Consider the following 21,068-nt stretch of genomic DNA (forward strand, 5'->3'; position numbering starts at 1 on the left):
CCTCATGGCTTTAACGTTGCATAACACTTTGTCTTTTTTGTCTTGAGGGATCTTATCTACGTCCGCCAAGAGTTGGTTATACTCTTTTTGGGTCTTGACCGTTCGGTTTGTTCCAGAGTGAACAAACGGACCCAATGTTATTGCTTCCCAGATGAGATAACCGTTGTCTTCAGATCCAACGACATAGTCTTCAAAGTGATGTGCCCATACTTTATAATCTTAAGTGTAGAGAATGGGAACCCTCGTTGCGGATCCTATACTATTGGAGATGTTGATTGGATTGACTTGATAATCGTCGTGAGACATGATGATAAACTTCTTCTTTTAATCTGCTTGAATCAGACTTGTAAAGTTGAAACTAGGGTTTTATCGAACACCAGATACACCGTCGACAAGAAGAGGACGGCTTCTATATATTCAATAAAAGCGGAAACCCTAATGGATTCTTCAAACAGAAGAGATGCGTATATATTACACAGTCTCCTGCTCTGATACCAATTGATGGGAATAAAGAGTTATAGATCGATAGATTCTAAACAGAAAAACAAGAATGAAGTAATCAAAGAACACAAGAATGGATCAAATGGTGTCGAATGATTAATAACTCACACCTCAGAAGAGCTTGATGAAGAACTTCGACTGTAGAGGTGTGTTTAGGGTTACAATGCAAAAGCAATTAATAAGGACGACTACCTGAAAGCTATACATGCATGCATAATATATACGCTAACCCTAATGATAAACCACGGTTGGATAGGCCCAAACCGGGTAAACAAAATATCGACACTAACCCAATATGACGCAACACTATAGACCCAACAGTACCAATGGGTTTCAGACACAAATTCTTTGCGGACCCTTCAGGTGTAGCACTTAATGAAAAGAAGTACAGAGGAATGATTGGATCCCTGCTCTATCTCACAGCAAGTCATCCGGACATCATGTTTGCAACATGTTTATGTGCCAGATTTCAAGTCAACCCAAAGATGTCTCATCTCTTGGCTGTGAAGCAAATTTTATGATACCTCAAAGGTACAAAGAGTCTCGAAATCTGGTACCCAGCAAATGAGAGCTTCCTACTTCAAGCATATTCAGATTCAAACTATGGTGGTCTACAACTAGATAGGAAAAGCACATCAGGCGGCTGTCAATTTTTAGGTGGTCGATTGGTTAGTTGGTCATCCAAGAAACAGAACTGCATTGCACTCTCTACAGTCGAAGCAGAATACATTGCTGCTGCCAGCTGCACCTCTCAAGTTCTATGGATGAAATCTCAACTTTTGGATTATGGTTACCGCTTTCAACGCATTCCGATCTATTGTGATTCTCAAAGTTCTATTGCGATTTCACACAATCCAATTCAGCACTCCATAACGAAGAACATTGACATACGGTACCATTTCATAAAAGATCATGTTTTAAATGGCAATATTGAACTTATTTTTGTTCCATCTGACGATGAAATTGCTGATGTCTTTACTAAGGTATTAGACGAAACCAAATTCAATGGTTTTCTGAACAAAATGGGTATGATGATGCCTGATCCTCAATTCTTTCAAGAGAAATGTACTCTTTGATGGCAACATCAAAAAGTATAAGTTGATTCCAGAACAAAATCTTTTTACTCTTCGGAATCATTACCTCTCGGAACAATCATGATCATTTTATGTGTCTTTTAATCTAACCTCCCATCTCAGTGTTAAGATGTACAGCCTCAAAGCTTTTTGATGTCCAAGGACCAATATGGTTACATTGGTCACAATTTTGTCTCGGAATATACCTCATAATGTCATCCCGGAATTCAACTCCAGAAAGGTATTGAACTTCATACTTCGGAATTTACCTAAATCCTACTTCGGAAATTTTTAAATCTTGTTCCGGATATCTTGCAAATCTTGTTCCGGAAATTCTTTCAAATTTCACTCCGGAACACAAAAATAATCCTTTCGGAATTTTGTAATTTTTTTTGCTCCGGACACATCTCTCAAATTTTTTTTGAAATCATTAAAAAAAAACTTTACTCCGGAATTCTTCAAAAGATTTCTGCACTGGAAGTCAAATATGTTTGACTCTGGAATCTCAAAGCTTCACTCCGGAATGATCACATTCCAGACCTTTTTCTTCAAATTTCCACAAATCCGGAACTCACCTCTTTACCCTCCGGATCTCAAACTGTCCGGAATCAATCATTCGGAAGTCCAAAGGTTTTTAAGGTGATACTTTTTGAAACGGTTACTTTTAAAAGATGTTTTTCGTGTTCCTTGAAATCCGTGCCACATTTGCACGCCCTTTAAAGCATACATCCCATCACTGTCTGACGGTTTCTATTCCTCAGTTCATTCCATAGAAACCTTTCACCATCATTGGTCAACTCACCCCTAAAACGACAACATATTAAATGCAACCCATTTCCTTTTCGGATCCTCATCGTTACCCTTTTCCGATCCGACCTGTTTCCATCACCTATATAAACCTTCTTAAACCCCCCATTTACCTCTTTACGCGCTCAAACTCTCCAAAACCCCCAAATTTTCTATGTTCATCGTGTTCTTCAAGCTACCATAATCTTCATCAATGGCATCCCAATTTTCATCCCAAAAACTTGCTGCAACCGCCTCAACACCCAAGAAACCAGTCACCAAGAAGAAGTCCTTTAAAGAATCATCCTCTTCACAATCATCTGAGCCTTTTCTTCGAGACACCAAACAACTTTTCTCGATGAACCCTCTAGATTTTGATGAACCCATCAGAGTGATGATTGAGTTCATCCCAAATCATACTATCTCCATCCCACTCACCAAAATCCCAGATCCTCCTCTACCACTCAGTCTCTTGCACACCGCCTTCACTAGAATCAAGATCGATAATGGTGTTCTAGAAACAAAAATCACATGCGATAGGATCATGCCCATCCACAAGTCCATATTCCTCATGGCTATCAGTGTCGATGAGAATCCTGAACGATTCAAGGTTCAAGGACCAACTACTGAAGAATTCCAACAATTCCTGAATCATATTGGTTACAATCAAGACTACAAGGCTAAGGACTTCAAGAGTCAGCAGTTTCAGGTCTTTGGACTGTGTTGATGCACTTCATCATTAGAGGACTGTCCGGAAAGCATGGTGGTACGAACACCCTGAGCAAAGACTGGTTGTATGTTGTTTACAACATCTACTCCGGACGCAGCAATGCAGTGGATCTTCCGGAAGTGCTATGGCAGGATTTCAGAAAATTCGCTGTCAAAAGGAAGAGTAATGAAATTTCAAGCCCTAGGTTTTGGGCCCTGACAAATCAACAGCTTTACAAGGAGAGATCTGAACCCATTCCGATCTGTACCATTCCTATGGAGGTATATCTAACCTTTAAAACTGTTAAGAATTATAGAGTTCCGGACCAATCTTCGTTTGGTCCGGTTAGACGTCTTCCGGACCATATGTTGGCATAATCCCTTCCGACTCACCTTACTTGAAACATCACTTAGAGACTTCGGTTGTGTTTGACCCAAAACAAACTGCCCCAGTCTCAGTTGTGCCCACTCCGGAAGAGGCCAATCCTTCCGTGTCCGGAGGAAAAATTAAAAATTCTGCCAAACGGAAGACTTCTCCTTCAAAGTCCAAGCCTAAAAAGAGAACCAAAGTCAGTTCCTCCTCTCAATAGGAAGGAACTCATGGCATTCAGGCTGACTCTGGCCTTCCGAACACCCCTCCTACCCACTCATCTGAGGTACTCCTCGATGTTTTAAAAACACAAGCACACACTCACGGGGAGTTTTCACATAATCTATCCTCACCTTCTCAAAAAGGTGATGCCAGTGTTGAACAAAGTTCCTTGCCCCCTGGAACAAACCCATGTGTCACATTCGCTATCCCTACTTCTTCGACACACACACACACTCCGGAACCTCTGTTTCGGACCCTAAAAATTCTGAGGCTGGAGTTGTCCCTCCAACATCTGGTGCCTCAACTGGTCTGATACCCGGTAGGGGTACATGACGACTAGGTGTTAATGATCCATTGTGGGAATATTTTGTGAATAGGGCACACTCTCGGCATCCGGAGCTTACCAGATCGCAAGTGGAGTCCACTCTAATTGCAATGAAGAAGCGAGCCATCCAAAGCAATTTGCCCTATGTCTCTCCTTCAGACGAAATAGTTGACCTAGAGTTCACCTCCGGAGAAACTCCCAATACTCCACCCCATACTTCAAATCCTTCAGCTTCGGATGATGGAATTTCCGAAGAAGTGCTGCTAACCAAAGATGATGCACATGTTACTGATATAAACTTGTTCTCTTCTGTTCAACTTCTTTCCAATCCATTTTCATCTAAGCCTGCATTTGATTTTGGATATTCCTCCTCTACTTAGAATGAATCAGAATCGACTCAAAAAATCCATGATGATGCAGTTACCAACAAACCTGGTCCTTCTGTCACTCCAATCAATCTGGAATCTATGAAACACAAGCCTCAACATTCCAGCTCTGACAACGGATCTTCCGCATGAGACCACATTGATCCATTTTCCCTTTTGGACATTTAGACCAATGTGTCTGACACCATGAAGAAGGTCGAATCCATTGAAACTTCTGTAACAAAGCTTAACTCCACGATGGATGAGAAAGTCTTCGGACTAGATTCGAAGCTTGATACCATCCTTAAAGCTATGTCTGAAGCCAAAAATTCCGAACCTTCCGTAGCTGAACGAGAAGCCCAACTAGATCAACTGATCTCACTCCGGCTTAAACATTCACTCGAAGAAATTGAAGTGAAGTATGATGCCTCCGTTGATCACTATCTCGATACCATCACCCAGATGCTCAAAGTCCATGACGACTTGGTTGCTGCTACCAATGATCTCATCAAGCAGACCCATGTCCGTCATGAGAAGTAGATTCAGAGGCTGGAGAAGGAGATTAAGAAGAAGGATGATATGAACCTGAATATACAACAAGTCCTCATTAAATTGCTCTGATCCACTTGGAACATTATTGATGTTCTGAATCGCAAGTTTGATGAGATGCTTGCCATCCTAGGACACTTATTTGATCATCTCGCAGCTCAGTCGCCTACTGTTGAAGCCTATGATACTCTCACTCTTCAACTCAACACAGGTCTTCAAAAGGTGCTTGAGAAGTTTTCAGATTTGAAACAATCCTTGGTGCTTGCACCGGTTTCCAAGGCCACCAATGCAAGAGGGGGAGAAGGTCCAAGTCAAACTTGGAAGTCTGCCGTGGATTTTCAACTCCGAGATGAAGATGTCAATTACGATGATGAAGTCCAAGTTCCGGACTTCTAAGGAACAATGATGATGATGATGAAAGTGATCAAGAGGAAGAGGAGTTTGTTGAAAATGTTATCATTGGAATCCATGCTCCTAGAAGGTTTCCTGCAAAAGTGCTCACGGAGGAAGAGCAAAGAATTTGGTCTGCAGTTTCTTGGCCATCCTCTTTACCCGATGTTCTTCAAAGGGGAATCCAAATGGCCAAGGCAAAAACTTTTCTCACCACTCAAGCGTTCCGAGCCACTCCTTCAATGTTTCCGAGCAACTCCTTCAATGTTACCACCAATTCTGGATCCCAAAATTGCTCCAATATATGAAGGTTCTCCCCTCTGGACCCCAGACAACATTTCGGAAGAACCTCTTCCATCCTCTCCTCCCAAGATCACTTTGGACGAGAACATGATGTATGTGATCTCGGTTCTAAACAAAGGCAAAGACAAAGGTAAGAATCCCATCATGGAATCCAGACCTCCACCAAAGCAAACGTTTGGATGGTCTCAAGAAGAAATTAACAAAGCATTGGAAGACAGCATCCGGATCTAAGCTCTTAAAGATAATCCTGATACGATGCGTGGTATCTCTCCACTATGTCGTGAAGGCATTATTCATGATTCGGACATAGTACCCTTCATGTACTATGATGTCCCTACAACTGATTCCGAACAACTTGATCTGCCTCTCTCTCCATTCAAGAAATTCTACACCAAATTTGCTCATCTCCACCCAAATGATGTTGCGGAATTAATCATCCGGACTGAGCGTGAAAGATTAAAAACTTTCTACTCCAAGAATGCACAACCTCAAAAGGAAGTGTGGACGAGGAAGATGATTACAAAGATCTCTGGGTTTGGAAGAAAGATCTTGGTGAAGTATGAACTTAACTGCCCAATGTTCCGATATCACATCATCCGGAACAAACCTGCATACCGCACCATCACCGATGTTGACTTCTCTGCAATGAATCCAAACGATGTCCTTACCATTGATGCTCATCTCCAGAGTCTTCAAAAAGATGACATAAGCATGGGTGCTTACCATGCAGCATTAGGCTTTCTCAAAGACTATGTCGCGGAATTTTGTCGATGCGACTATGAGTTAGCTCATTTGTATGGGACTGAAGACTTTGTTTCCAAGATCGAATATGTGCTTCTGGAAGCTGAACTACTGGCTAAAAGTCCTATTGATGATCCGGTTCTAGGGTTTGTATACAAGACGAAGAAGACAAACAAAAAGGACTTTTTCCGAGTCCTTGACAAACACCTAGTTCCAACAAAAGCCCTCAAGAAGTTCATCAGTAGAGCATCCAAATCTGAAGCTTCTGAACAGGTCAAGGAAAAGTTTGTAAGTCAACTACAATGGTATGTAGAGGTCAGAGATTAGATGTTCAGATCATACACGTTCATCATGGAAGAAGCAAACTGATCTGATTGCTAAGTTCACTTAGGGGGAGATTGTTAGAACCTGAAAGTGAACCTCTAGCAATCCCAATCCAAAGTCAGTCAAAGTTCCGAAGTGTTTTTGTTGGTGTCCGGAATTGAAGCTATGCTCCGAAATCTTAGTTGTGTCCGGACTTGAAGATATGCTCCGGAAGAGAAGATCAGTGCAGGCATTCCGGAATGGAATATGTGTCCGGAATGTTAGTCTATCCGAATCAATGTTTTGTCTTTGTGCATTTATTTTCTTTGTCATTTAGTTTGATTTAACTTGTCATAGGACTTAGTCTCTTTTGTCAACACGGATATTCAGAGTGTCAGATGTAACTCTTTTATCCAGTCCTATGTATGTAATCGGTTAGTACCATGTACTTCATTCTCCTATTTATAGGAGCATTCAATGTTAAATCAAACGACGGATTTTTTCAAACCTTTTAGCAAAATTACATTTACTTCACTCTCTTTGCAACATTCTCTTTGTTCTCCATTTATTAACTTTACTTTGATCTTAATTCTCATTCTTCATTTATGGCTTGAATATTTGTTGAATATATTAACTCAGACTTGATTGGTCTATCCAGACTTGACGGGAACATTCATTAGCAAGCAGATATTGATCTTAAAGTATTAACTCAAGGTTTGAGTTTTCAAACCTTGTCCCTGCGCATTAGATCAATTTGTTCTCTCAACCACCTTTATGGCTGAATTCAGAACATCGTCTGACTCAAATACCGAAGTCGTGAACAAAGTAATAGTAGGATTTCGTACTTCTTTACAAGCTGAGAAGGAGGTACCCTCAATTGTACGATCTGCAATCAAATTCGACAATGCTGAACTTAACGCCTCTGTTCTCACCAAGATTGAAAAGCTACAACAAGACTTGGCAGCTGAAAACAACATCATGGATCAGTTGGCTGAGAAAACTCAGAAGGCCAAGGTCCTCTGTGAAAAACTGAATAATGCCACCAAGCAAGTTGCTGATCTTGAAAACGAGCAAACAATTGTCAAAGCTGTGTTTCAGAGATCAATCAGTATCTGATGAGGCTTGTTGAGACTCGTGACTCCCTGTTCACAGTCTCGATTCGACAACATCTATCTGAGAAGCTTCAACCAAATTTTCTTATGCTGAATCAAATTGAAGGTGTTTCGGGAAGCGAGGCTCTTCCGAAACAAGGGGGCACAAGGATAAACAGGATCAACAACCCAAGACCGAAACCGAACAGAAGGATAATGTAGCTTCTGGTTCTAGCAAGGATCAAGATAAAGGCAAAGGTTTTATAGAAGATGAAACTGAAGAAAATCCGAAGATGAATGAATCTGAAGGATTGTTATGGAGAAGCATGATAAAGAACTAGATGATCTCCAAGCTCTTCAAAAGAAATTGGAAATAGAGGAGGTTGAGGCTAAAAGTGCGAAACTGATACTTCAAACTCAAAAATTGTTATTTCCTCCTTGGTCAATGGAATGCATCCAAAAAGAAGCTATTAACGATCCCATCATATATTGGCTTGAGCCCTCGATCTCATTTGATCTGAACAATGATGTGGAATCACAATTCGATTTTCCCATCACACCAACGTCGTTTCTCTTTTGTTGTTTTAAGAACATAGAGAAATCTTTAATTTTGGACAGTGCAGTAAATCAGAAGTTGTTTTCTTTCTACTTGAAGTATGCCAAACCACAGTACAAGTCTTGGAGCTTGAAGAAGATAAGTGCAGTAGAGGTAAAATTGTCTGTTCATACTGAATGCTTTCTGAACATTCAGTTCAAGGGATTCAGAGTGGCTAATCAAATTGTGGATAAGTTCGCCTTGGCAGACCTGCCTTGTATGAACCCATATGACTGGATCTCTTTGTTCAACATCCTTCTGAAAGATGAAACGAAATAAGAGCCTATGATAGTGCATTTGAAAAGGATGCTCATTTGTTACATCCTCGGAATTGTGAAGATGGATGTCGAAATTGCATCTGTTCTGAAAAAGAGGCCGATCTTGAAACCAGAAGAGAAACCGAAGGATGTTCAGAAGCTGAGAGTTGGACTTATCAGAAAAGAGCATTGGAGCGTTGTTTACAACAGAAAGGAAGGAGAAGTAGTTCATAAGTGTATGTTCTTTTTGCGAGACAAACATCTTTATTCTACAGCTGCTCTGAAGATAACTCTGTCAATGGATCAAGCTTGCAAAGCAAACACTTCTGCTGACCTCAAATGCTTTTCGAATATGATCAGATGGTACCTAGTTGTTTGAAGCACGCTTCCGAACTTAATGCCAAAATTATTCAACCCAAAGAGAAGAAAATAAAGACACTCCTTCTGAATTTGACACAAAGGGGGAGATTGTTAGGACTAGAACATATTGTGTCAAATGTATGCTTTATTTTTGTATAATTCCGAAATGGACCTGTCCAGGTTCGGAATTACTGAGTTGTATAGTCTCTATAAATAGTGCGTGCATGTAACATTTTAGGGTTACATTTTTGTGTAAACCCTAAACGTCGTTCTACGCTCCTATAGAGAAGTTCCTTCTTTGAGAACTCTTCTAGAGCTGTTTGAATCTAATCATTCGGCACACTTTTGATCATCGTTTCTTGTCTTTTATTCACGTCTTTAATGTAGAATCTCTCGATCATCTTATTTATTGTTTCTACACTATAAAAACAACTTCAACAATTTATCCGAAAGACAAAGGAAAAGTCATTCTCATTGAAAAATCGAAATAGGAGAAGAAGAAATTATAGGAAGTTGAGTTAGAAAGACAAAGGCAGATTAACAACATTCTTCGTCAAAGAGAGAATGATCCACCAGGCCTGAACAAAGGTGACCCAAACAAGCACTGGTGTTATGAAACGATTGAAATTGCAGTTTTAGGGAAGAATGACGACTTTCTTAAAAGATCGAAGAAGAGATTTGAAAATGAAAATTAGGACTACAATCAACTCGATTTTCCAATCAATCACATGATGTTCACATCTCCACATTTCAAATTAGTAGATCACTTCAAAGATAAAAATGAATATAAAAACCAGAAGATTCATTTTCATGCTATATCGGGAAAGAATGAAGATGATGTATGGTCTTTGGTTAATATTGTGAAGGTGATGAAAATTGAAAGGGATACCTTGTTCGAGGGTCTGCTTCAAAACTTTTGTTATTCGGTTGTTAGAGCGAACAATGTGGACTTAAAGTTCACAATTTCTAACTTTCCCCTTATGAACATGAATGATATTATTTCAGTAACTAAAATTTTGATCAATGTGGATGTGTCGAAGATCCATGAGTCAAACCGAAATGACTTCATTCTCGGATTTGGTCATATCGAGGCTTCTATGTAGAGCTACTACAAATATATGGCCATTACAGATAATGATCTTGGCTTAGCCATCAAGAAGAATGCGAAAGTGCCTCAAACTCTGGCAAAGGCAAAGCTAAACATCAACGAATTTAAAGACGGTGATATTATCCATCAACCTTATGGTTTTGTTTTCCAGGGAAAGAACAAGAGGGGGAATTTAACAAAGTTTTTGTTTCAAATGACTGATCTTGAAAGATACATAAATTCCCATTTTACCAACATCTTGATTTTTATCAACAACTGCAAGAAAAAGATTGTACAGACAAGGCAAAGATAAGGAAGATTATGTTGTGGTACATGGAAGTAAGAAGGGAGATTTTACAGACAATGAAGTTGATTGCTTAATTTTCGACTACTCTCACTAAGGGGGAGATTGTTGGGGTCAAATGTATATAGTAAGGAGTTGAAAGCATTATGTGCCTATAATGTGTCGAAAGTAGTCTAGTTTCAACACTCTATCTATTTACAAGGCATCTTAGTTTCGACACTTTAACGTTTAGTCCTTGTTACTTTTGGAGAGTCTGTTGTACCCTATAAATAGGGTAAGTAAATAGAGTAGAGAAGGGTCAAACACAACATTTTTTGCATTTGTACTCAAACTCTCTTGTACTCTTCAGAGGTTCTTGAGCCAAACAGATCTTATTTAGATCATGTGTCGGTTTATAGCTTTTATTGGTTCATTAGTGTTCTTAATCAATCTCTAACATACATCAGGAAGTGGCTCGGTGCGCTCAGATTTTAGGGTGTGATGCATGCTCGTTTCCCTTCAAGTACCTGGGGGTGTTGGTAGGTGCCAATATGTCCCTTAAAAAACTTATCGTTCGGTGGCTGGCTTACTTTCGTTAAGTCCGTCCTTGGCAGTTTGCCGGTTTATTTTCTCTCGCTTTTCAAAGCTCCAAATTCTGTTATTGAGAGCCTGGAGAAATTAAGGAGGCGTTTCTTGTGGGGTGGCACAAAAGAAAAAAACAAAGCCAATTGGGTTGCCTGGAAGATTCTTCTTGACTCTAAGGATAGAGGTGGGCTCGGCGTGGGTTCTCTTCTCTCGCTAAACCTTGCTCTTTTGGTTAAATGAATTTGGAGGTTCAAGACGGATCCTTCGGTGCTTTGGTGTAACGTGGTTAGCGGGGTGCATAATTGTGGCAGAAAGTTGTTGCACTTGCTTGGTAAGAAATCACTTTTGGGGAACTGGTATAACATTGTGATGGCGAGCTGCTCTTTAAATAACATGGGTATTGATCTTTCGTCTATTTTCGAGTTTAAAATTAATTCTGGTTCTAATTCTCTCTTCTGGTTGGATACTTGGGATGGTAACGAGACTCTTGCCTCTCGCTTCCCCCCTCTGTTTGACCTGGATAAACGAAAGTCATGTTTCATTAGTGAAAGGGTCGGGCCTTATTGTAGTTTTACGTGGGTTTGGAAGAAGCTTCCTATTGGGCCTCAGGAGTTTGCCAAGTTAGATTGTCTCCGCGGGGTTCTTGCGCATGTCCATCTTCATGGTGGGGCAGATCGGTCGAACTTCAAGCTGTCTTCGGATGGTTTTTTCTATGTTAGAGAGCTCCAAGCTGCTATCGACTCCGTGCTCACTATTCCCATTTCAAATCCAACTGTTTAGGTTCATTTGGTGCCCCTGGAAGTTAATTGCTTTGTTTGGCGTGCGTGTCTTGATCGGATTCCTTCAGCGTCGGCTTTGTTACATCGGGGTATTCATGTTGCAGGTTTGGTTTGTCAACTCTGCTCCTCCGGTCCCGATGAGACTAATCACTTTTTGGTTGGTTGCCCTTTTGCTAAGGAGATGTTAGAGTGGGTGTTTAAATGATGTTATATCCGGCTTCATTCTTTTGCTTTAGTTGTTGATTTGGTGGAATTTGCGGCTCATTGGGGTAGTTGTCCCAAGAAGAGAAAGATCGTTATTGTCATCTTTTACGGGTTCCTACAGTGCATTTGGAAAGCAATAAATGACGTGTTTTTTTTAATAACACTCGGGTCTCGGCGGCCAAAATGGTGGACAATATTTACACTTTGGTGTATAGTTGAAAATAGAGGAAACTTTGGTGTTTGTAATTAGACTGAGTGGTGCTGCTTTCCTTTTTAACATTTTATAAATGTTTTGTTTTTCTTTGGTTGCGTTGTCTTGTTATGGGTTTTATAAACAATTTCCATCGGTTACAAAAAAAAAAAAAAAATAGTAATTATTCAACAGGTTCTGATCCTAATCATTAAGTATTCGGATCAACTTTTTGTTGTAAACATTTTCTTTCAACTTCAAAATATGACATCTGGCTAACATACTTTGACTCATTAAATTGTTGATTTTGACCCATTAGACGCTCTAGCAACCGAAGTGGGGTGGGGTTTGATGTTTTTGGGATTAAAAGAAAAACAAATCATTTAAAAAAATAATAAATCAATCAGAAAGACAAAGAATCATTTGAGCTTTGTTAGACACTAAACCTAAAACCATTCATATAATTTACTCTTTATTTAATTATCATCCTAAATAAATCTCAGTCTTAGTTGTTCCTATTCAGTATTTTTTTTTATTATTTTTTTAATAATATAGAAACAGCGTGATTTTCATATATATATACACAGGGCATACGAAAACAAAATTACTTCAGTTTTTGTTGACCGAATAAAGATCAACACCTTTGTTAAACGAGATTAAGCCAATACTAAAATCAAAAACTTTATTTATGAAAGCTCAATGCATTGTAATGTAACGTGGACAAACAGGCCAATAGACAACTCATCAAATTTATTAAAAAAATTAATGAAATAAATACAACCCAACAACCTGCTGCCATTCCCATTACTTCCTGCACCAACCTCCCATTAACCCCATCTCCATTTCTAGATAAAAATCTAGAAAACCAACCTAATCACACCCAAAAGACTGATCTTCAAAATGTTTAAGAAATGGTATGTGTGTGTGCTGGTCTTGATGGTGGTATGCGGTTGTGTTAGGGCGGCGGAAGATGTACAGTCGTTAGGAGAGCAGTGTGCTCCCAAGCTGACGGCGGTGATGACATGTGTGGCATTCGCGACCGGGAAGGAGGCGACACCGCAGCAGAAGTGCTGTGATTCGATTAAGGAGATGAAAGAGAGTAATCCAGCGTGTTTGTGTTTTCTGATACAGCAGATCCATAATGGCACAAATCCTACGTTGCAGAAGTTGAATATTCAAGAGAGTCGGCTTCTTCAGCTGTCGTCAGCTTGTAAGATAGCTAATGCCAGCATCACTGATTGCCCAAGTAATCTTCATTCTTATCTTTATTCTATTTTCAGCTCGATTTCGAAATAGTTTTCTTGATTAAGGCTCAAGCTGCAGTACGTATCAAAAAACTCAAAAGCTAATGAAATCTATCAGACATATGTTTAGTAGAGAACAAACTGCAGTTAAATAGCATGTGAATAGCTATAAGAACTAATTTGGGTTTAATATTTTTTCATAACCAAAATTTTAACGTATACAAACTGTTTTATAGCCTCAATATATAAGAATTTGACTTGAATTCTTAGCTCAACTTTATAAAAGTCTGACATGCATTAGGGTGGTAGAAGAATCGAGGATGCTTGCGAAAGTTGAAAAACAAAAACGAAATTCGATGTTTAGTGGCGTTTAATGTATGTTTTGGAATTTATAATGTTTTCAAATATCAAAACCACACTAAACGCTACTCAAACATATATTGCTCTCCCTACTTTTTTTTAAAATATATACTTTTCGAACCCTCAACCTCAAGGACTTGAGGGAGGGCAACACCTACTATACTAAAAACCTTAACCTCTTAAGGTTGATTAAAAAAATATTTTTTATAACTTTAAACACGTTTTACTTTTCTCCAATTCGTATTATTCACGTAGAAGTTAGGACTGCTTTTATATATTTATATATCATGTAAAGTATTTTAAATTCTTGATCTCTAATAGAAGCTAGCTATTATTAATTAACATATATATTAACTTAACACTAGGTTTGCATATGATGACACATAAATAAAGAAATAAATGTAGTCATTAGCATTTAAAACAGATTTAAGTAAAACAGGTTTATCTTTTTCCACTCTAATAAATGAAGGTTTTTTTTGCCACATGTCACACTCTCATTTAATTTGTCAAATCTCATTTTGTGGTTATTTTGAATTAAATTTTTTTTCCACATGCCATCTTATCGATTTTTCTATTTTAATAAATTCCACATAGTACTTTAATGTAAAAATTACAATAAATGTAGTAATAAATTAATATAAATTTATTAATGAACATACATTCTTATTTCAAATTTGTCAAATTAAAGTTTATTAGTTTATTTTGTTTATTTATTTAAATTTAAAAGATAAACAATCAGTTTTAATAAGTCATTGTTCTTCTTATTTTCTTATAAATCTAAAGTTTTTAAATATTTAGACTTTTATATTTAAATTTTTTTAATTAACCCATGTAATACATGGGTCTTACACCTACTATATTAATAAATACTCAATATATTATATATTAAATTAGATTAATGTTTGTAAATTTTGCCTTTTTAGGGCTTCTGAAGCTACCATCAAATTCACCAGATGCTGCGCTATTCAACAATAATGCCACGATCCTCCCTCCTACATCCGGAGGAATGCCTTCATCGACTTCTACGAATTCTCCAGTTCGCTCAAACGCGCTCAAGTGTCATGCACCTGCGTTTGCTAAATCCATCTTGATTTTCGTAGCATTCTTGTTAACAGTGTCTTCAACGAGCATTTTTGGTGCTTAAATCATAGATTTAATATTGGTTCCTAGCGATTGAAGTGTGGTTTTCCTTGGACTTGGTTTTTGCGATATTATTTTGTGTATGGTTTGTGGTTATTTGATAAACTCGATTATGTCTATTAATGTATTGTTTAATTACCTGGTAAACTTTTTTATTATTATTATTATTAATTTTTTTTTATTATGGGGTGATTTGATAAGACTTCATTTGACATTTATCATGTTTATAAATATGCCAACAAAAATTGGAACTTTAAAGAATGTTTTTTTTTCTTTTTTTTTTCTTTTTTTTTTTTGTAAAACCCATAGATGTTTAATCATTTTTTTTTGTAAAATCTACATATGTTTTTTCATTACACTTTAATTTTATTTTCTACTTGAAGTGCATTTATACGTATGTATTGAATGTTGTGGCTCAACAAAGACAGTGACGTGAGAAATGGTTGACGTACATTAGTTGTAGAATTATTTTTCATCCTGTTCATATTTTATCATATGGATTTTTGTATGTGTCCCTTCTAAATATTAAAAGATTTATAGTCTGGAAAACCAAAAATATTTACAGTATATGAACTTGTCTAAATTTTTTAAAATTTTAAAATTTTTTTAATACTTTTTTATCATTTTGTTTATAATTTAGAATGTTTATAACTATTTAAAAAAAAAAAGTAAATTGATCATTTTCTATGATTGGCTTGACAACTGGATGTGTTCATTGATCACCCAAGAAACTTAATTCAGTTGTTAGAGGAGCGTCGACCCATGCTTGAAGAATAGAGTGAGTGTTTGATAAATGTATTAGTTACTCCTTAACTATGCGCTCAACTACGATCGCTCATAAGTTTTTTGGGTTGATAAATGTAATTGACTTATGCATGAATGTGGTTCATTATGAGTTCATTTCGTTAAAAAATAACATTTGAGTTTGAGAAATAGAAAAATGACAGAAGATTAGTGGAACATTTTAAGATAAACCCTAAGGCTGTGATAAAGTTGACTTTTTTTATTCAGTAACACTGATTTAGGGTCATTTGATAGTTGCTAACTTGCTTAAAAGGTGACCGGGTTAGAAGTTCTAACTGGATTAGCTTCTGGTTGAAATTTGTTCTTTGATTTTAAATCTGACCGACTATGCAAAATAATTATATTACCCTTAAACAATATTTTTTATAATTGTTTTATGATTTACCATTTAATTTATAACATTATATTTTTTACCCAACACATAATAAGGACCAAAAAGTCATATCGAAAATAAAAAGAGACAAAAGCAAAGAGGCTAATACAACAACGACAACCTTCTTAATGAAAATCTTGAGAATTTTAACATTCATGATTTAATATCTCAACAATTAAACCTAATACAATTAACACTAATTAAAGACTACTGTTTTTTCTTCAATTTTTAAGGGGTAATTATTATTCCAAGAACATTTGAATATATGTTTCAAAGCTTCAACAATTACAAGAGTATAAACAACACATAAAGACAAAAAGAAAAAAAAAATATTAGTAACAAAATGAAACACTCAAACTAAGGAAAATCAACCAACATTAAGAAGCACCAAATGCAACAATGAACTTTGAAAAGAACACCAAAAGCAGCAACCAACTTTGTGAAAGATCCAGTATTCTCAAGAATCATATTAAAGTGATATTGCTAATTAACATATGATACTAATGGGTCATTGTGACATCCTGTCTCGAGAAGTTCTTATTTCAGGATTGTGGACAATTAACAGATCAACGGGGACCTTGAGCTTCAATGGAATGAAATTTAGACTCTATTGGAGGTGTATGTGTCAAGTCCCAAAAATTATAAAATAAAATTTCATTTTTAAATCAACCATAAACTGTAACATCCCGGAATTTGCAGGATTTTTCGAATCCTCCCTTCATTATTATTTTGTCACGTTTAGTCCTTGAGGATGGAAGGGTATAGCCATGAGATGCCCTAATGGTTAGTATTGTAGTTTTGGATCAAGAGGAGTACGTTGCGTGTACATAAGTGTACGCTGAGCGTACTGGGCGTGCCATAGTACGTTGGGCGTACACTTGTGTACGCTGGGCGTACTCACGTCAGATGTAAACCCTAATATCTAGGGTTTGGGTGGTATATAAACATCCTTATGAGCTCATAACTCTCTATCATTCCAGCCTCCATAGTCTTGAACCGTTCTCCCCAAACCCTAACCCCTTTCTTGAGTGTATGAGCTAAAAGTGTGTGTTTTGAGTAGTTGAAGAAGAAGAAGAGGTTGCATCAAGGAGTTGGAGAAGGAAGGCAAGCTTGAAGATCTGAGGTTATCTTGTCCTCTAGAAGCTCCAGGAGGTAAAAAGCTTATGCCTTTGTGCGTATATGATGTAGATCTTTCCTTAATAGCTTCATGACACCATTCTTGTCCCAAAAAGTCCCAATATTGTGTATGTTGTGTTTTGGACGTGTTAAGCTGTCCTTTCAGACCCTATGAAGGGTTCTAAGTGATAAAAATGAGGTCCCAATGGCTAGAAGTGTCTCATGCAAGTGGCAGAAAGGTCTTAATGGATTAAGACCTTGCATTAAGGACTTTCTGGACGTTCAAAGCCTTAAAGTTTGAGACTTTATGATTCTAAGACATATTTGGTCGATGGATCTGGAATATGAGCTTAAGTGCTTAAGTCATTAAGAACTTATTAGGATTTTGGACTCAGTGAGGGTACGCCCCGCTTAGAGGGAAGTACGCCCCGCGTACGCAGTTAACGTCCCCGTTTTCCAGTCAACGTGAGGCTCGCGCACGCCACGCGTAGCTTCGGAGTACGCCCAACGTACATCTTCTGTTGGGCTTTTGTGATTTGGGCCTCGCGATTGGGCCATCTTTGGGCCAGTTGGTTTGGACATTTATTGGACTTTCTGAATAGTTGTGTTTTGGGGCAAATATGAAAATGGACCTTAGAATGAGGTCCAACTAAAGAGTTGGGCCCAATTTGGAAATTGGGCCAATTATGGGCCTTGTATATTGGGCTTTTGGATTAAGGAATTGGAGTAGGGCCGTGACCCAACATAAGGAAGGATAGAATGGACTGTTACCATAGGGTTGGACACTTAGCCAAGATTGGTATTCAACTGTTGACTTAGTGTTTGTTTATTTTGATAGTTTGGTATTCTCGGTGAATCAGCAGCTCAAGAAGGAATACCAAAACCTAGTTCACTCGCGGAGTCTCTTTGCATCCATGGCTGTATGGTTAAAGTGCCCAACCGGGAAAATTCGTAACGAAGAAGCGTAAGCAAAAAGCATATTCTGCCTAACCACCTGTCTCCGTCTCCCGTAGTTCCCCCCAGAAACATCCGTTTGCCTACTTCTATTCTGTTCGGGGGTAACAGTTAGAAACAAAGACAAAGCCCGAGGCAGATCCAGACGCGTACCTAGGTGGAGCAAGAAAAGCAAGCTTTCCCCCTTCGTTTGTTGTGGGTCGCGCCTCACCGCAGGCTGGAAGAAAGAACAAAAGAACTAGAACTTGAATCTCTGGGAGGGGCGAAGGAAGGAATTACTATAGTTACTCAAAAAAAAGCCCAAACTTCTCGCTCCCACCGGCCGGCTGATGGAAATGGACTGACTACCGGGGATATTTGGCACAACAGCAAAGAGAACTACAATACCAACTGGATCCAATGAGAAGAGAATTCGAACACCAACCCCACTTCTCAATTTGTATTTGGTATACAATAACACACCAAAATCACTTTGAAGACTCTAGATTGCTCACGCCTGAGTTTGTGGGATATATAAATATCCTGGAAGTATCAGGAAAACTTCGGTCATTATACATGAGTGATGCGTATATAAAAGAGAACTTTACGTACAATGAGTTGAAGGATTTTTTAGGAGGCCCGGGCACCTTCCGAACATCCCTGAAGGATAGAACAACATGATGAAGAAGGCGGCGAAGGTATGGAGGAAAATTTTGAAAGAGAACAAGGAGATCCCCCAAAAAAATATCATATTCATAAAGCAGAAACATAGATGCACTCCTATGAACGTGGAAAATATACCGGATTAGTCAATTCGACTTGAATTTGCAGTCGGAGATTTCAGTACAGTTCATCATTGTGAGGTGAGTTCTTCGCACTATACGAATAGGGTCTAAGGCACCAAGGCCGGCCCCTTTTGGATTGTATCCTGGTTATAGGATGATGCTATGTTAGTGATCTGTTAGATCTGCATTCTGGTTATAGGATGATGTTATGTTTAGTGACCTGTTAGATCGGTATCCTGGTATATAGGATGATGCTATGATTAGGGATCTGTAGATCTGTATGACTGTCTGTACATGATAGCTAGCGTATGATATATATGTGTTGATTGTGTGATTGCGAGTGGGTTGAGGCGGTCCTGCTTTGTGCTCTAGGAAAACATACCCAGGGCGACCCAGATAGACAGCAGACCCATCAGGGCGTACTAGGCAGGCCGAAGGCCCGAAGAACGGTTCAGACATGCTTAAGGCCCGGGAGGGCAGACCAGACATCCTGAAGGTTCTGAGAGTTGGCCAGATAGACTGAAGGCCCGGTGAGGGCGGTCCAGTCATACTGAAGACTCTGAGAGTGGGCCAGATAGACCGAAGGCCCGGTGAGGGCGGTCCGGTTATACTGAAGACTCTATATGCATGTTGTTTGTTATGATATTGTTCTGTTTGTATGGCGTTGGTAATTTGGGGGAACTCACTAAGCTTCGGGCTTACAGTTGTTGATTTTGTTTCAGGTACTTCGGATGATCGTGGGAAGGCGCAGGCTTGATCGTGTACCTCCTCACATTTTATGATTTTAACTTCTGGGATTCTCTGATATGAAACTATTTTGAAAACATTTTGTAATAACTAATGGCTTTTGAATGTTTGAAAAAGTTTTAAATTGGCATGAATTTTATAGATGTTACACGGTTGTATCATAGCCTTGGTTTGAGTGAATTAGAGGAACACTCATGTGAATCCAGTCTCAAACTAAGTAAAAGATTTTCAAAATGATTTTCAAATGGTTTTCAAAATATTAAAGGAGGATGCGAAGTCTACGATCAGCCGAAGCCAGTAAGTAGACCCCAAAATACCATACTGTTATTTGATATTGTGATATGTTAGAACAACATGCTAGTGATAGGCTAGGGATCTTCAGGAATTGCATGATAGCCTAGGGTTCTTTTTATATGAAATTAACATCATTACTATAGTTGCTTAGTGTATGCATCACGGTCGTATATAACTAAGATTTTATTGCCTGAGAATGTTTGGTTTGGCCTTATTTCCTGTTCTTGTTTGATGAAGGGCTTAGGGTAGGATCAAGTATTCAAATGTCTATAGGGTGAAACGTTATGTATGGCTAGCATACACGAGTGCTGCAGGGTTGGTGGAAGTTTCATGGATGAGTTGTGTGGGGTCAGTCGGCCAATTATGAGATATTTAGCCTTCCTCTAGGAGTGAGGATTGAGCGTTCGCCTATGCTTCTGTATATTGTTAGGGCGTTGTGATGATACTTGAGACAAATATGGGTAGGTGTGGAAGGTAGTATAGGCCCGTACTACTGAAAGAACAGGACCCATACGCGTAGCATGGAAGTCACAACCCCTAGGGCTTTGTTGGGAGTTGGTTCCCCATTATTATATGGAACGTCTGACATCTTCCGGGTATATTTTCAGCATGGTGGTTACGAGGCGATTTGTGACCGGATCGGGGTCGGGATCAAGAGATGGCAGTCAGGATGGACCAACAGTGCCTGAGACCATTGGTCAGATGAGACCAGATGGGTTGTATGCCAGGATCAGGGAGATCCTGCATGATGATGTTGCTACACTGTTCCGGGCTCAGTTTCCGGAGATGTTTGGGTCTATTAAGACCGCTATGCTCGAGTACTTTGATTAGCGCTATGCATCCATTGCTTAGACAGCTGCCGCTACAGCTTCCGTAGCCATAGCAGCTACAGGTGGTGGGACCAGTCGGGCTTTCCAGTACCGGGACTTCGATAACACGAAGCCCCCGACTTTCGATGGGATTCAGGACCCGATCATAGCCATGAGGTGGCTATCTGACATGCAGGGATGTTTTTTCACATGCTCATGTCCTGCTGACCAGAAGGTCAGGTGTGCTCTGAACCTATTATGGTCCGAAGCAAAGGACTAGTGGAGACTGATGACGAGGTCATATTCTGATGAGCAGCAAGCGACGGTTACTTGGGATCAATTTATGGAGATGTTCCGTGCTCGCTATATTCCGCGGGTTGAGCGAGAGCGGCTGGC

General features: G+C 38.9%; 1 protein-coding gene across 1 annotated transcript; it reads left to right on the top strand.

Moving 5' to 3' along the window:
• The first annotated feature begins 12,886 nt into the window (after window positions 1-12,886).
• On the top strand, window positions 12,887-14,992 carry LOC145134832 (non-specific lipid transfer protein GPI-anchored 1-like). The gene is made up of 2 exons (XM_079069651.1): window positions 12,887-13,313; window positions 14,595-14,992. The coding sequence occupies exons 1-2, from the start codon at window positions 12,968-12,970 to the stop codon at window positions 14,813-14,815; spliced, it is 567 nt and encodes a 188-aa protein (XP_078925777.1). The 5' UTR covers window positions 12,887-12,967; the 3' UTR covers window positions 14,816-14,992.
• Window positions 14,993-21,068: the final 6,076 nt, after the last annotated feature.

The sequence above is a fragment of the Lactuca virosa genome, chromosome 8, assembly GCF_052849685.1.
Source record: "Lactuca virosa cultivar CGN04683 chromosome 8, Lactuca_virosa_CGN04683_v6, whole genome shotgun sequence".
Lineage (NCBI taxonomy): Eukaryota > Viridiplantae > Streptophyta > Magnoliopsida > Asterales > Asteraceae > Lactuca > Lactuca virosa.

What these genes read in the sequence shown, in the direction of transcription:
- LOC145134832 (XM_079069651.1), top strand. Translation starts at nt 12,968, where the DNA reads ATGTTTAAGAAATGGTATGTGTGTGTGCTGGTCTTGATGGTGGTATGC. An exon ending in CAGCATCACTGATTGCCCAA is followed by an intron (nt 13,314 to 14,594) that starts GTAATCTTCATT and finishes TTGCCTTTTTAG; the next exon opens with GGCTTCTGAAGCTACCATCA.